General features: G+C 41.5%; 1 protein-coding gene across 1 annotated transcript in view; it reads left to right on the top strand.

Moving 5' to 3' along the window:
* TANC2 (tetratricopeptide repeat, ankyrin repeat and coiled-coil containing 2) overlaps window positions 1–17,362 on the top strand; it is a 335,865-nt gene that overhangs the window by 254,969 nt on the left and 63,534 nt on the right. The window contains exon 11 of the mRNA XM_032236790.1: window positions 3,773–3,906. Within this exon, the coding sequence (XP_032092681.1) occupies window positions 3,773–3,906 (134 nt within the window). The remainder of the gene's footprint in view (window positions 1–3,772; window positions 3,907–17,362) is intronic.

A 17,362-nucleotide genomic window follows, 5' to 3' on the forward strand; every position in this document is an offset into this window, starting at 1 on the left:
CTCGGGACGGCAATCCCCAGCCTGTACTTGGTAGGCCGGTGGGAGGAGAACTGACCTGAATGCATGTGCATGTGTTGGCCTGCATGTGTGCGAGTAGAGCTGTGCATGCGTGCTGACCCGATACTCGCATGGCTCACTTCCAAACTGGTCACAGCCCGGGTAATGGGCTGCTGCCCAGGGTTTGGGAATCCTGCCTTAGGAGACTTCTTAAGTTATATGAAATATCCAAGAATGTATGTTGGTAAGATAGTGGAGGTTAATGCTACATGACCTTGGTGATATGGCTGGATTAATTTTTAATTTTAATATCTTTAGTCAAATCTGGATTAGATTGGATTTGGGTCCCAAAACAACTTTTCAGCTGTTTTGGGACTGTGCTACAAGCTACTCTGGCCACTTCATTAACTACTATGGTTGCATTTGTTGCATTGTCAGGCCCATGAGACAAGTATTGGAGAATAGGTATGGTGGGCAAGTGTTTGAGATAAGGTTTTGAGACTGGGCTGGGCATTTCTGAGTCCAGAGAACAGGCTGGAGGGTATCAGAGATTGATGGAATGGTTGGAGTAAACAGTAATGTGCCATGGGATGGGCATTGATCACATTAGAAGGTTGGATTATGTCCTGGTCATGCTGGGATGAGTGTGTGTGGGGTGTGTGTGTGTGGATGAATGCCTTTGGTTTGTTTAATCTACAGTTTCATAAAATGGTTTGGTAACATTTATAGAAAATTATGGAGAACATTATCATTCAAATAATAAGGCTTTAGGGGGAAGTATTATTTCATTTATAGTAGGCTGTGTCAGCATTGTAATCTGTCCTGATTTTATGTAACAGTATTTTGATTTGTATTATTTCCCTTCTATGTTTCTACATTTGCTTCTTGCTTTTGGCTTGTATCAGGAGAATTTGTTCTTTCTCTGTATTACTTTAAATAGACTTTTATTTTGAAATACATTTTTAAAAAAATCTATTAATATAATTTGTTTTTTCTTTTGCTGTCTAAGATAAAAGTTTACAAAATACCGTGTTTCCTCAAAAATACTACATGTTCCGAAAATAAGGCCAGGCCTGATTTTTGGGGTAGGTGTAAATATATCCCTCCCTGAAAATAGGCCCTAGTGAGGGGGTAGTGTAGCCAGCACAGGAGGAAGCCCTTCCCTTCCCTGGTCACTTCAGGGCTTCTTGGCCCCTTAATCGGATCAGCTGAGCCGCTCCAGCTGCCATTCACAAAACAGCTGATTTGCGGATGCGGCTCAGGTCGCAGCCTCCAGCAAGCATGGCTGCTTTTGCCATCAATTGCGGCCACAAAAGCAGCAGGGGGCCAAGTGATGCAACCCAGGTGCCTCGCACTGGCATTCCAAAGAGTACTGTAGCAGCAGCTATTCACAAATCTTTACCATTATTTCATCCCAACCCACATGGCCCAGTGAGCCACATGGGTAGGGACAAAATAAGGGTAAAAAAATTGTGGATAGCTGCTGCTACAGTACCCTTCAGTAGTTCAGTGTGAGTCTCCTGCTGCAGAAATGGCTGCACTCAAGGAGCACTTTTGGGAGAGAAGGCAAAAGGGATCAAGTGATCAATTTCGTCTCTCCTCTTGCCTTCAGCTCCCCCCCCCCCCTTGCCTCTCCAAGGGTCTCTCCCAGAACCCTGGCAGAGCTCAAACAGAGAAGTGTCCTACAGGGTTTCAGGAGCAAAGTTGAGGCTGAGAGGAGCCATGGCGGGGGAAAGTCCAGTGCCACCCCAGTGCTCTTCTTTTCTTGGAAATGGAATTTTGGGAGGAGGAAATGGCATCTCAAGGTATGGTAGGTATGTCAGTATGTGTATAAAAAAACAGTGAGGGAACCAGCAGCTGCAGATTAAGGAACTTTGTGAAATGTCATGACTACATGCAAAGTTTGGTGTGGGAGGGGAAAAATATACTTCCCTTGGCAGTGTTTTGCTTGAAAACATTTGAGAATCAGACCAGAGAGAAGGAACTCTGCGAGGAAACGCTGCCGACACTGCCACCTGCACAGACACAGACAAACAGAGCGAAATTGAAGATGCTTCCTCTTTGGCTGGCCCACAAGACTATCTGCAGGGGAGAGATTTCCTGCACATAGGCAGCGGCGTCTCCTCACAGGGCTTCTTCCGACATCCCAGATGTATGGATTTCCATGCCTTCCTTTACAGGATGTTGCTTCGCAGCTGGGACATCGGGAGAAGCCCTGTGAGGAGATGCTGCTGCCAATGTGCAGAAAATCTCTCCCAACCCCCCCCCCCCCGCGCAGATCATCCTTTCAAAGAGAAGTTTCATCAGGATGAAAAGGTGGCTGTAGGCAGCATTTGCATCAGGCTGGCTTTCTTCGTAAGGCGACAATCTGGGGAGCGAGAGATTTAGTTGGGTGGGGCAGTTTCTCCAGTGAAGCATCTGATTCATCCCCAGGAGTGAGCATTTCGTCCTTCGCTGTGTCTCTGCCCCAGCTGCTGGAAGACTTGGCAGCAGGCCACTGGCCTGACTGGCCTCTTCTCCACTTCCAGCAGCTTCTGGCCAGTGCTTAGAAGTTGCAGATGAAGCCTCCCATGCCTGGCGAGGGTGGGAGAAGAGACGGCAAGAGCACCCACATCTCACTCCATGCATCTCATTTCTCCTCCACCTGCTACTCCTCTCAATAAAAAGATGGCGGGGAAGGGAAGCAGCCAGGATTCTGCTGCCATTGGGGCAGGGTGGGAAGTGTTGGGCTGCGAGACACATGTCCTACCTGGGACTTGCAGCTCCATCGCGTTCCTCGCCATTTTGTCCAGGGAAGCATCTTGTAAAAAAAACCTTTCAAATTCAAGAAGTTTGATTGAACTCATGAGATTTTTTGACCAGGTTTCCCTGGACAAAATGGTGAGGAATGTGATGGAGCTGCAAGTCTCAGGTAGGATGTGTGCCTCGCTTCTTCCCCGCCCCACCTGCCAGAAATGAGTCTTTGTGAGATTCGTCGCACCGCCACCTCGTGGAGGAGGACTCTGCAAGGCTTGTATCTTTGCCCGCACAAATGGCAGGATCGACATATTAGTGCAGCTGTGAGTGGCAGAATGCCAGCTGTGCCGATATGATGAAGCTCACGGCGGTGCTGCTGTTCGTGTGTGCAATGGCACAACAAGCCTTGCAGAGTCCTGCTCCACGAGTCTGGGCAGGACACGTGAGGGCAGCACCAGTCAGCCGCTCGACTGGCATGAAGAACAGGGAGGGGAGGTGACGGGACATCAATCCCATGCTTGCCGCCTCCTGCACCACCAAAATAATAAGACCCCCCCCTTCAATAATAAGGTCAAAGTCATATTTTGGGGGTCAAAAGAAAATAAGACCCTGCCTTATTTTTGCAGAAACATGGTAGTATTTTTTAAAAAATCATTCAGAGTAATTAAATGCTATGTGACCTTTCAGAGACTAATCTTTTTAAATATGAGTTATAGAAGAAGAATCCAGAGCAAATTCTTCACAATTCATAATAATAAAAGTAATAGAGTTTGAAGGAGCCTTGGTATTCTGGTCAAACTCACTGCTCAAGCAGAGGTAGGGGACCCTGTAGCATTCCAAACAAATGGCTGTCCAATTTCTTCTTAAAAACTCACATGATTCCTTATGCTAACTCATATTTCTATCTATGTATGAATACAGTTTAGGATTTTCTGCTCTATCATCCTTCATTTAATTTAATCACAAGCATTGCCATTCAACTCTGTATCCTTAAGAGACCCGATAAACTCTAATCTGTTTCTATTCATCTACATTACAGATGTTGATGCAAATCGAGAACTTTCCCTTACTCAGCAACCCTCTGCTCACCCCTCCATTACCAGTGGCAGTTGTCCCGGAACACCAGAAATGCGCAGACGTCAAGAAGAAGCTATGCGAAGACTTGCTGCTCAGGTATAAAATGGTTATTCCATTAAATGTTTTTCTTTTCATTTAAGAACCAAAATCTGAGTCTGCCTTCATGGCAGAGGGAATGTGGCAAGGGAAGTTGCTAATATACTTTAAGCAATTACACAAGAATTAATATATATAATATATATATATATATATTATTTTTAAACAAACAAAAACAAACAAAAACATAAAACACATACAACCTTCTTCCATTTCATATAGCGTGTCATTTGGTTGCAAGATTTTGTGCGTCCTTTCCATGGTCACCACTTACAATTACAATTATATATCGAATCACAAATTGTTCATTAGATAAACATAAGTACATTATTGTTATATGTCAATTTTTCAACTGTAATTATTATTCCTTAAACAAGATATTCTAAATATTGAATCCATACATACAATATCATTTTGCAGCAATAGTTCAACTCCAATTATTGTTCCTACGTTTTAAACAAAATATTCTATATGTTGAAATCATCCATACATCATTCCATTACATCGTTCTAATCTGTTTAACAGTGCTAAACCCTTATAGTATTGTATATATCGTTCTATTATTCTTAAAATATAAAAAGTTCTCCCACTTTTTCCATTACCATGATTTTTATCTAACCATTGATAAAACAAATCCCAAACCTTGTAAAATTTGTTTATCTTCTTGTTCTCTAATTTCAAGAGAGAAATCATTTCCGCACATTCCATAATTTTTTGAAGTTTCCTCCTGCGTTGATATTTTCTCATTTTTCCAATTTTTTGCAAATACAATTCTAGCTGCTGTTAAAACATTTACAATCAAATATTTCAAGTCTCTATTATATATTTCTGGTATAATTCCCAATAAAAAAGTCTCTGGTTTAAAGTCTATACATTTTTGTGTCATTTTCTCCAACCACGTGTGGATCGTAGTCCAATATCTTTTAGCTTCTGCGCAAGTCCACCACATCTGGTAATATGAACCTGATGTCTGATGACATTTCCAACACTTTTCTGATTTATTCTTGAACATTCTTGCTATTCTTGTCGGGGGTAGATGCCACCTGTAAAACATCTTATAAAAATTTTCTTTCTATGCTGTTGACATTGTCATTTTGTAATTTTGGGACCACAATTTCTGCCACTTCTCTAATTCAATCCCATGCCCAAAATTTCCCCCCAACCTATCATAGTTCCTTTAACTTGTTCTTCTTTTAACTTAACCTCTAGTAAGTGTCCATAAAGGTTTTTAATTATTTTTTCATCAGTACCCACCAAAATTTTATCTAACTCAAGTCATTTTATCATAAAAACCTTCCTCTTTACGGTCCTTGTCATATCTAGATTGTATTTGCACATATGAAAGCCAGTTCACCTTCCTTTTCCAATTCTTGCATAGATTTAAGTTCACCCTCTGCATTCAGTATTTCACCATATCTAACTGTTTGTTCCTTTTTGTATATTATTGTGTATGAAAAGGCTTCAATAGTTGATAGCCAGACTGGAATTTTTAAATAATACTGTATTTTAATCTTCTCCCAATTTAGTAGCAAATCCTCCCATAGGTAATGTCTTCTAAAATACCCCTGTATTTTAATTCCCTTGTACCATAAAAAGGCATGCCATCCCAACAATAGATCATGTTCTTCAAGGGTCAATAATCTGGTATTCCTTAGAGTTATCCATTCTTTAATCCACATCAAACTTGCCGCCTGGTGATATAGTTCCCAATTGGACAGGCCCAATCCTCCTCTTGTTCTTGCATTTTGTAACAATTTTAGTTTTATTCTTGCTTCCCCGCCCCCCCCGCCGCCATATGTACTTCAAAACTATTTTGTTTAAGTCATAAAAATATTCCTTCCCTAGTCTAATTGGAATTGTCTGGAACAGATATAAAATTCTAGGTAGAATGTTCATTTTAATTGTAATCAAAATCATTGAAAGTTGCAGATTTTCCCATTTCTTCAGGTCCATCGCGATCTGTTGTTTGTTGATAGTAGTTGTTGTCTTTTAGAGCGCTGCATCTTGCTGTTAAATATATCCCCAAATATTTATCCTTGTTTGTAACTTGCATCTCCAAGGTTTCCGCCAACTCTTCTTTTTGTCTTGTTGATATATTCTTTGTCAAGATCTTCATTTTGTCTTTATTTATTTTTCATCCTGCTACTTTTCCATATTCTTCTATTTTTTTCTCTCAATTTAGGTGCTGTTTCTAATGGATCCTCTAGTATGAAGACCAAGTAATCTGCGGATGCTTATAGCTTATATTCTTCCTTTTTGATTTTCATTCCTTTTATTTCTTTTCCTTCTCTGACATTTCTATTTAAAACTTTTAACATTTAGACAAAAAGTAATGGTGATAATGGGCAGCCTTGTCTCGTCCCTTTCTTTATTTCAATAGACTCTGTCAAATCTCCATTTATCATTATCTTAGCTGTTTGTTTATAATATATAGTTTGTATGGCTTGAGTAAATTTCTGACCAAAGCCCATCTGTTCCAGTTGTAACAGCATAAAACGCCAATTCACATTGTCAAATGCCTTCTGAGCATCTAAAAACATCAATGCCAATTGTTTTTCAGGATGTGCCTCTTTAATCTTTATCTTTAATTTGTCTCTTTGGCAGAAACCCATTTCGATCAGAGTGAATGAAACTACTTAAGTATTTTTTAAGTTGTTCTGCCAATATTGAAGCAAACAATTTACAATATGAATTTAACAGGGAAATTGGTCTGTAATTCTTAATTTGTAGTAAATTGGCCTCCTCCTTTAGTAAAAGTGTAATATATGCTTCTGACCATGTTTTGGGTATTCTCCTCTCTGACAACACCTCATTCATAACTTCTAATAATGGGAGAGACGACGATTCCTGCAGGGTCTTATAAAATTCCACTGGTAGCCCATCCGGGCCCAGGGCCTTCCCATTCTTTTGTTTTTTAAGTGCTTCAGTTAGCTCCATCATAGTTATTTTGCCTTCTAGCATTGTTACAGTTTCTTTGGGTATCTGGGGTAAGTTGGCTTCCTGTAAGTATTGTTTCACTCCTGCCTCTTCTGTATTCTCATGATCATATAGTTTACAGTAGTAGTCTTGTATAATTTTTTTCTTCTCTTCATTCCCATAACAGGTTTGCCCTGATCATCCATTAACTGCAATATCTTCTTTGAGTCTCTCTCTTTTCTCAGTTTGTATGCCAACCATCTGACTGGCTTATTAGCATTTTCAAAGTAATTCTGTTTAGCGCCCCTAATTTTTTGGGCTAATTCCTCTTTTTCCATTAACCCAATTTTGTGTTTGATCGTATCCATTCTTACTTTAATGCCCTTCTTTTGTGGGGAATTCTGTAGTTCTTTTTCAAGACTCTTATATTCATTGTCAATTCCTTTAAGTGTTTTATCTTTTCTTTATATTTCTCTTCCTTGTATAGTCAATTATCAGACCTCTGGTATAGGCCTTCATTGTGTCCCAGAGGTTCTGCATTGATGTCTCCTTTTTTCTATTTTCTTTAAATAAAAAGGCCAATTCCTTTTCCATTTTCTGTACAAAGTCTTTCTTTTTTAATATAGTGTTGTTTAATGTCCACCTAGATCATTTTCTTTGTCCTTTCCATTTAATTATCATTGGGTTGTGGTATGCCCAAGTACTTGTTTCATATCTTGTATAAGCTCAAAATGCTTCATCTATAGCATTGGCCATCTTCTCTTGGGTTAACTCGAGGACATTTGTCAAGATTTCTATCATTACACAGGTCTGTGACTAAAAAGCTGTTTGATTATTTTCATCTAACTTCCATGTATTTTGGTGTACTGAAAATAAATAAAATATTGAAAAAACTCCTAGACGTCATGATTTGCAAAATTGCAAAACATGCAAAATTGTCTTCACCTTTATCATTTTTTTTTAATTTTTGGTATTTTTTTATATTATGGGTTTTTAACCAAATTTAAAGTCCAAATTACTATTAATTAATTCACATAAGTGCATTTAATATATAAAATGCCAAAAAACCTTAAAGTGTTTGTCCGAGTTATGTAAAAAAAATATAGTACTGTAAATCTGATGGTCAGCAATATATACATAAGTTAAGCAAGTTTTAAGTCTGTGCTTCTAATGGTTGAAGGGGTTAATCTTTCCTGAAGAATCCAGTGGGAGGGAGACACAAGGCAGATAGCAGCATCTCCTGTCAGTGCAGGGGGCATGGCCAGCACTGTGACGTCTCATGTACAGACACAGAGCTGCTCTCTCCTGCATGCCACACTTGTGCACAAATCATCATCAGGTTTTTGATTCTAGGCTGTTCACATTTTTTCATTGCAATTCATGTTAGCTCATCATTCTTCAACCATTATGTTATGGCTCCGCGAAAGTGTATTAATTTGCCAAACAGTTTCTGTTTCATCTGTGGTGAATATACAGTATTGAAGCAACAGCAGAATATTACAGACTTTGTGAAAAAAGTATACTTTGCATACTTTGGATTAAAAATTGGAGATCAAGATAAAGTTTGGGTGCCTCATAAAGTGTGAAAACGATGTGTTGAGGACCTCTGAAACTGGTTCAAGAGTAAGAAAAATCTTTCTGTTATGGGATTCCTATGGTATGGCGAGAGCAAAAGAACCATAGTGATGACTGTTACTTTTGTTCATGCGATATGAAAGGGTTTAATTCCAAATGGAAGCATTCCATTTCATACCCCAATCTTCAGCAATTCGTTCCATTCCCCATGGCACAGATATACCAGAACCCAAGCCCCTTGCTACTCTGTAAGAGATACCTAGCTCTGATAAAGGTGAAGTCATACCTGAACCAGATGATGAATCAAGTTCTGACTTTGAAGATGATACAAGACCAAAATTGTTTTCTCAGGAGGAAATGAATGATTTAGTAAGAGACTTGAATCTTTCCAAAGATTCCGCTGAGTTACTCGGATCAAGACTGAAAAGCAGGAATGTCACCTTCATGGTTCAGACATCATGAAAAGGAGTTTGTTCCTTACTTCGCCCAGGAAGACAAGTTGTTTTATTGCATCGATGTCGAAGGTCTGATGGGTCAATTTAAAATCCAATATGATTCAGAGCAATGGCGTCTTTGTACAGATTCTTCAAAAAGAAGTCTCAAAACAGTTTTACTCCACAACGGTTTTTATACTTCCATACCTATAGGTCATTGAAGGAAACCTTCAACCTACGAGAACTTGGAATTGGTTCTTTGTAAACTTAAATATGAAGACCATGGTTGGCAAATGTGTGGGAACTTGAAGGTCTTGTGCATGCTGCTCGGGCAACAAGCTGGGTATACCAAATACCCTTGTTTTCTGTGTCTATGGGACAGTTGAGATCGACAAAATCACTGGCCAAGAAGAGTTGGCAGCTGAGGGTGCTTAACAGTCGGTGAAAAAAATGTCCTCTGAGAAACTTTGGTACCTTCCCATAAAGTTCTTCTACCACTTCTCCACATAAAATTGGGATTGATGAAGCAATTTATAAAATCACTTCCAAGAGATGGAGAATGCTTCAAATACTTGGTCACCAAGTTTCCATGTCTGTCGGAGGCAAAATTGAAGGAAGGTGTGTTCGTCGGACCAGACATTAGAAGGCTTATAGTTGATCAAGAGTTTGTCAATACCATGACGGATCCTCAAAAAGAAGGGTGGATTGCATTTAAAGAAGTCGTACAGAAATTTTTAGGCAATAACAAAGATCCTCACTACAAAAAGATTGTCGGAAGAATGCTGAAAGCATTTCAAGCTTTAGGTTGCCTGATGAGTTTGAAAGTGCATTTCCTCCAGTCCCACCTTGACTACTTTCCTGAAAATTTGAGAGCTGTGAGTGAGGAACAAGGTGAACGATTCCACCAAGACATTAAAGAGGTGGAAAGGAGATACCAGGGAAAATGGAGCATTACAGTGATGGCAGACTACTGTTGGATGCTTCAGAGAGACATTCCAGATACTACTCACAAGCGTAAATGCACCAAGAGGAGCCTCACAAGGAAGAAGAATCGAGTTTAGTGTGTGTAGGTGAGTTCATTTCAGTTCAAAAAAGGATTTTCATGAAAATATTGTAATAAAACTTTAATTTTATAAGTCTATTTCCATTTATTTTGAGGTATTGCCTTATTTAACAGTTACTTAAATTGTCAGGAAATGTGATGTCCTATGAAAAAATGGAGGTCATTTTCGGATTCAGCGCACCAAAAAACATAAAGATTACGTGGAACAATCAAAACAGTTCTCAAAAAAAATTTTTTTGCAGACCTGGTTTTCACCTTTTTCTTTTTCTATGTTTTGGAATCTTTAAAAAAAATTCTGACCTTTCCATCTCCCAATTCAGTATTCCAATATTATCTTTTTAGATCACACTCAGTCTATTGTCAATCTCCCCAATTTTCTTCTCTCTTTGGTCACCTTTTTCTTCAATTTTTTGTAGTCTATCTTCATATTTCATCACCATTTGTTGAATACTATCAATTTTTTTCATCAGTTTTAACTGCTTTTTGTTCCATGTTCTCCGTTCGTTGTTCAATGTTTCCCATTGGTTGTTCTATTGTCTCAATTTTTTTCCCATGTTTTCTGTTCTCTTTTCGACGGTAACTGTTTTTACTTGCAAATTCTGAATTCCTTGCTTAATCATCTCTAAGGTAACTGCCTTCTCTCCCTTTTCTTTTTCCTGTTGCAACATTGTCTGTATTGATCTTTGTCCTCCTGCTGGTGAGGAGGAGGATGTTGTTGTTGCAGAACTGGTGGTTATTATTCTTTTACTCATCTTCAAATTTTTCTATATTATAATCCACTTGGTATAAAAGTCAGTTGTAATCCAGAGTGACCATAAGGTGATCAAAGGTTAAAAAAAAGAAAAAAGGAAGGAAAAAAGTCAATTATAATCCAAAATTACCATGGGGTGGTCCAAGGTAAAAAAAAGTAAAAAGGTAAAAGAAAAAGAAAACAAAAAGGCCAAGGAAAAAGGGAAAGAAGCTTCTGTGGGGAAAAAAGCCAAGAGTAAAACAAGAAAGTAAAATGGAGATAGTAAGTAAATTTACTATCAAAAATGTGAAAAGGAAAAAGAAAAAGAAAAACCCATAAAAGAGAATAAAAATCTTCAATCTTTTCTATGCCATAACCCAATTGAAAAAAACCAAAAATTGAAAACAACCAGATACCAGACCCAACTTCACAGCAAAAAGAAGTAAACACTGCCACCAGCAAAAAGAAAGAAAGAAAAAGAAATAGTTTCAAAACTTCTTGTAAAGTTAAAGCTCTCTAAACAAAAGAAAAATAAATTCAAAACTTTTTAAAATGAAAGCCTTTCAAGATTACTCCAGGCTTACTCTTACAGTTGTTATCTATTCTTTCCAGGCAGAATTTCAAGGACTGAAAATTTCAGAGTGAACACCTGTGTAAATAACTCTTCTCCTGTCAGTCCTGGCTGAGCCAGTAACCTTGGAGAGCAACCTTTTCCAAACATTAATTCAAACAAAAAATAGAAACAAAGTTTCAAAGCCTCTAGGTGGCAGTGTTACTTATCCAAAACTTTCTCTCTCTGTACTGCGTTCTCTGCCTTATTAAGAGAAAATAAAAAATAAAAAAATAAAAAGCCAAATGAGAAAAAGGAAAATAGTACAATGAACTTTAAACCGCTGTATATATAAAAAAAGACTCTTAAACAGTGGAACAGTAGAATTTAGTTATCAAACAGTCCAAAAAGTAAAAGGCAGAAAAATGGAAAAGAAAAAAGCCCGCTCCATTTAACACTACGCTAAATAGAACATCCAGTCAGGCTTCTGACAATAAAAAGAAGAAGAAAAACTTTCACTTTGACTGTAGCCTTATATTCACCACTTACTCTCTCTCATCAATCTTTATTTTAGATTAGTTCTCTTCATTTAGGATGTTCTCATAAATCAGAAAAAATGTTAAAAATCTCACCATGAACGACATGCTCTCTCCTGCATTTTCACTTCCAAAGCTGTCAGCAGTTTCGCCAGGCTTAATGGCTGCTTCCTAGCTGCTGGCAAGAGGGCTATCCATGGATCACCAGAGACTTTGCGGGTTTCTCTGGAATCGGCAGGACATACCCCTTCCTATCACCATCTCTTCCGGATGGTTTAGGTCCAGTTGGACTGTTCTGCGGCTGGAATTTCGGTAGCAGTCTCGGAGCCCCGAGAATGACCATCGTTTCACCGTAACATCAGTTGCCGGTCTCTGCATATATTTTAATATATACACACATAGCTATTGGCAACAATCTCTTCACACACAGGCACAAATGCACAATTTCTTTGTATTTATAAACTTTCCTTCTGTTAGATTCCTCACACAAATGCACATATACTCGCATATATACACACAAATTCCCCCCATCTAAAGGCATATATTGGGGGGGGGGGTGTAGCCATACTTTAGTACTTTCGCACATTTTTGTACTTTCGATTCAAAAAGAAACTGCTTTATCCAGACCCTGCAGTACTGAATTGGGTGCAAGAAGCCCCAAAAGTTCTATCTCTTTCTATTTTTTTCTGAAATTTGTGAGCCAGCCAGGTCTCTCTTTGTCTTTTATTGCAATTAACCACTTATAAATGGATCTAGATGATGGGAGAGTCCAGCAAAGCCAGAAAAATAATAATTTCCAAGCAGCCAATCAGAAGCAGAAAGGTTTCCCTATGAACTTTTAATAAGGAAGGGAGATAGCTCTATTCTCCAATATGCTGACATTAGAATCCAAAGTATATGTATTGACTCCTCCTTTTTCCTTTTAGAGATTGAATCCACTAACTTTCTATTACGCCTCTCCTAGCTAACTCCTAGTTTGATTTAGTCTTATATCCGAGAGAGGAGTGTGTAATTAAGCTAGTCAGAACAAAGTTTTGTGTTTACTTTGGATTCTCAGGTCAGAGAGATTATCAGCGTTTAGTAAGCAGCCTATTTCAGCCTTTCCATTATCAGAGTGCCTAATGATTTAAGAGCAGTGGAGGGGAATGGAAGGCTGGGACTTCAGAAGCATCGCTTCTGGAGCACTTGACTGAAAAGTAAGGTCTATTACTTGTGAGAAAGTTAGCTGCAGAGTGCTAGGAAGTGCAGGACAGACAGCTGAAGATCGGGAACAGCCCAATGGAAGAAATCCCAAGGCAGAAAGCCAAAAAAACATCTGATCGATGCTGGAGGGGATTTAAAGAGAGAGAGAGGGGTTTTTGAAGCAAGCTCCGGCAGGAGGAATCTTCCGAAGGAGGAAACAGCTACCTACCTAGTCTAACAGCTGGCTACGTAGTCTAACTGGCAGCCGTTCCAGCTAGTTAGCAGGTATGATTGGTGCTGCAACAAGAAAAGAAGCAATTTTCGAGGCACAGCCACTGAAAAGAAAGTGCTGGCTAGCCAAATTGGCCAGCAGCTGCACAAAATCTAAGGGGCTGGAGATTGGAATCTCTCAGCCCAGCTGCCATTTCCAGCTTCTTCATAGAAGAACCAATATTTGGCACACTTTCCTCAGCAGACAGCCTGTTGCTTCCACAGCAGCGGTCCAGAAAATTCCCAGCACATCAAAGGATGGAGAGTATGGCTGCACCAGAGAACCACCAGATGGCTTACATGACTGGGGAAAAAGCGGGTTTTTAGCATATCCCCAGATAGAACAAAGAAGCTCTGCAGCTGCAAAGGTGAACAGTGGAAATTTAGCTGCAAAAAGGAAGATTTCTAAAGCTAAGGAAAGGGATGCCCTGAGGAAGTACAGAGCCTTGGAAAAGGAGATTTCAAAGGCAAAAAAACAGGCTGAGCGAAGAGTATTAACAGAGTTCTCTAGGGCAATCATCTCTTAGGGCACTCAGAGATAGCCAGGGATGAAAGTCATAGAAGTCTCCCAAATTGGTCACCATAGAGCTATCCTCCCACCAAATAGCCTGTCAGTAGAGAATGGATAGGAGCCTGACCTAAGGTAGATGCATATGGGCCCTGAGGCCGCTTTCACCACAACAGCAGTGGGTATCCGCCCAGGGGAGAGCCTAAACTCAAGAATTTCTGAACAAATGAGCCTTTTGATATCCCTAACACAGGGACTGGTCACATCTCTTCAACGGGAATCAGAAGGGTGGTATGACATCAGACTCAGCCCTGGAGTACAGCCAACACCCGGCACCCCAGGGTCAGGAGGACTTGAGAAATGTCTGGGAGCCAACCTCCCCCACTCCATCTCTACAAAGCAAGGATTGGATTTTAGGAGAGGAGGATTAGAGAGAGTGGAGTCTCTCAGATTACGAGGGGTCAGTTCCTGAGCTCCAGGCTTTCACAAGCCTGTTTATACCTCCCTTGTTCAGACCTCTCTTGTTCAAGGTTAAAGCCACAGTTAACATGGGGAATGAACCTAGTACCTCAAAGGCACCCCTGGGCCTACCAAACCCAAATGCCCTCCTGTTTACACAACCAGTGGTGCAGAAGGAGGAGGTTCCCTCGCCACAATTGTTTCATGATGTGGTCCAAAAACAATGGGCCCAACTGGGAACATATCCAAATGGGAACGACAGGAGATTCTATAACATAGCCTCAGACTTCGCAGAGGAACTACAAGTACCAACAGTAGACAGGCCAGTAGCAGCCCTAACTATGGCTAACCTTGTGGCCCAAGACACACCAGACTCTCTGAAATCAGAGGATAGAAGGACAGAGTTAGCCCTTCGCAGGGATCATCAGGCAACAGCCTGGGTGATCAGGGCAACCACGACCGCCTCACTCTTCAATATGGCCTCTTTAGCTGGCTGCGTCAGATGCAAAGCAGAATTTCTCCCGACTACCAACGCCTCCAGCAAGATGTTACTAAACTCATAGCGGTGATGGAATTCTAAGCAGATGCCAACTTGGATACAACCAAATTCGCTTACAGGGCTATAGCATCAGCGGTGACAGCTCGATGCATGCTGTGGCTTTGCAACTGGCAGGCGGATGCCAAATCCAAATGGAGACTAGCCTTTGCACCCTTCACGGGTGGCAAGCTATTTGAAGAGGCCATGGAACCAATCTTGGTGGAAACCAAGGACAGGAGGAAAATCCTGCCATCCTTGCACAGACAAGCGGACCAGAGGGCCTCGCCTTATGAACATAGTTCCTTCTTTCGGCCAGCAGAAGCTGGTCCAAGTTTTTTTGAAAGAAGATTCCTACAGGGAGCTGATCAACAGACAGATAACGCCAGATTCCGAGATAGGCCCAAACAGCAGTTCCAAGCCAAGAAATCATTTCATGGCTCTGGGGGCCATCCCTTCCAGCAAGTGACCCCAGGTCGCACCCTCCTAGTGCACTATTCGCGAACCAATGGGAGGCAACCACGTCGACTCCTGGGTTCTGACCACAGTGAGACTAGCCCTCAGACTTGAATTTCTCTTCACACCCGTTTCTTCATACATCATCCCATACCAGGAGACAACACAAAGAGGAGCCTCATAGAGGCCGCAATCCAACACCTGTTGTGCACTCAGGCTATCCAGCCAGTCTCGGCAGAACAACAGGGCAGTGGTTCTACTCCATAATGTTTCTAGTTCCCAAGGCCTCGGGGAGTGGGGGGTGGAGAGCGATTCTAGATCTGAAGAGATTAAACAGATACCTCATTTACAAGAGGTTCAAAATGCAATCCCTCCAGTCCAACTTGGAGAGCGTTTGCGATGGCGACTTCTTAACATCTATAGACCTGATGGAGGCATATCTCCATAAGCCTATCCTATCATAATACCAGCAGTTCCTCAGGTTCTACTACACAGGGCAGCAGAGCCTTACCATTCAGTCAGTCTTCAGCACCCAGGGTGTTCATCAAAGTCATCTCAGCCTACATCAGGGCACTATCAATCTGAATCCAGTGCTATTTAGACGACATCCTGGTCCAGTCCTCCTCCTACAATCGAGCGATGGAGGATCTACAGGTCACAATCAGGATTCTTCAAGACCACAGTTTTTCTGTCAATTACAGAAAGAGCCATCTGAATCCTACTTCCCATCTGCCTCACCTGGGGGCAATTGTAGAGTCCTCATTATGCCAGGTCTTCCTGCCTCAGGAACTGCAGGACAGCATAAATACATTAGTAGACCAGATTCTGGTGGACCGGGAGGTCCCTCTAGCCAGTCTATCCAAACTTCTAGGCAAGATGGTATTGTACCTCAAGACAGTGCCCTGGGCATGCCTACATACAAAGGCCCTCCAGTGGTTTCTATTGCCTTACCAGAGGTCAGGAGAAAGCAATTCATACAACAAGTGACAATTCCACACAAAGTGCTTCAGTCCTTTCATTGGTGGATGTCCCAAGCCATAGGCAGGGGTTGCACCTTCAAGGAGGCCATCCACCTAATCATCACAACAGACACCAGCCTCTTCGGCTGGGGCACCTATTGTCAGGCGCAGATGGCACAGGGGCAGTGGTCCCAGGAGGACCTAACAAACAGCATCAACTGTCTGGAACTCAGGGCAGTTTGCCTGACCATGAGACACCAAGGCCCACATCAACCATCAAGGGGGAACGCATTCCAGAATGCTCATGCGAGAGGCAGAGCAGTTGGGGCTCTGGGAAGAGAGACACTGTATCTTTATCAAAGTGCAACACATCTCAGGAACAATGTACTTCCAGGCAGACTGGCTCAGCAGGACCACAGTCGATCACATGAAGTGGCGCCTGCATCCAAGACTGTTCAAGGAAATGACAGATCGGTTCAGGTCTCTAGACTTCTTTGCCATACCATTAAAAAGTTAGCTGCTGAGATTTTACCGCAGGTTTGTAACAACAGGGGTGGAGCAGGCCAATGCACTCCACATTCCCCTGCTTCCTTTGATCCCAAGGGCAATCAGGAAGGTGCTGGAGGAGAAAGCAGAAGTATTGCTACTAGCTCTCCACTGGTCCAGGAGACTGTGGTTCTCAGACCTGGTCAGCCTATTGATAGCCAGACCTTGGAGGATCCCACAGGAAAAGATACCCTTCAGTCAGGGGGCTCTAGTGCACCCAGAGCCACAATGGTTACAGCTGACTGTCTGCCATTTGAGTGGAGAGCCCCGACACAGGACAAGTTGTCCAGCAGGGTTATTAGAATAATCCAGACCTCCAGAAGACCTTCAACTAACAAGATCTACAACTTTATCTGGAGAACCTTTCTTGGTTGGTGCTCCAAGGGTGGAGTAGACCCCATCTCAGTTACGATGGCCCAGATCCTGGAATTTCTTCAACATGGGCTAGACAAAGGACTGTCCCCAAACACCATTCGCAGACAGGTCGCAGCGCTGGCATCGGTGTTATCATGCGGGGATCCAGATTCCCTCATGCACCATCCTATGGTGCACAGATTTATTAAGGGAGCAATCAATTTAAAGCCTCCGGGGTGCACAGGTATCCCACCTGGGACTTACCCAAAGTCCTGCAAGTAATCTCCTTGAAACCTTTGAACCATTGAGAGGGTTGTCCAGAAAGTGCATGTAAATCTGGAACTCAGGACCAGAATACGGCTCACCCTTAGGACAAGCCAGCT

This window comes from Thamnophis elegans, chromosome Z (genome assembly GCF_009769535.1).
Source record: "Thamnophis elegans isolate rThaEle1 chromosome Z, rThaEle1.pri, whole genome shotgun sequence".
NCBI lineage: Eukaryota > Metazoa > Chordata > Lepidosauria > Squamata > Colubridae > Thamnophis > Thamnophis elegans.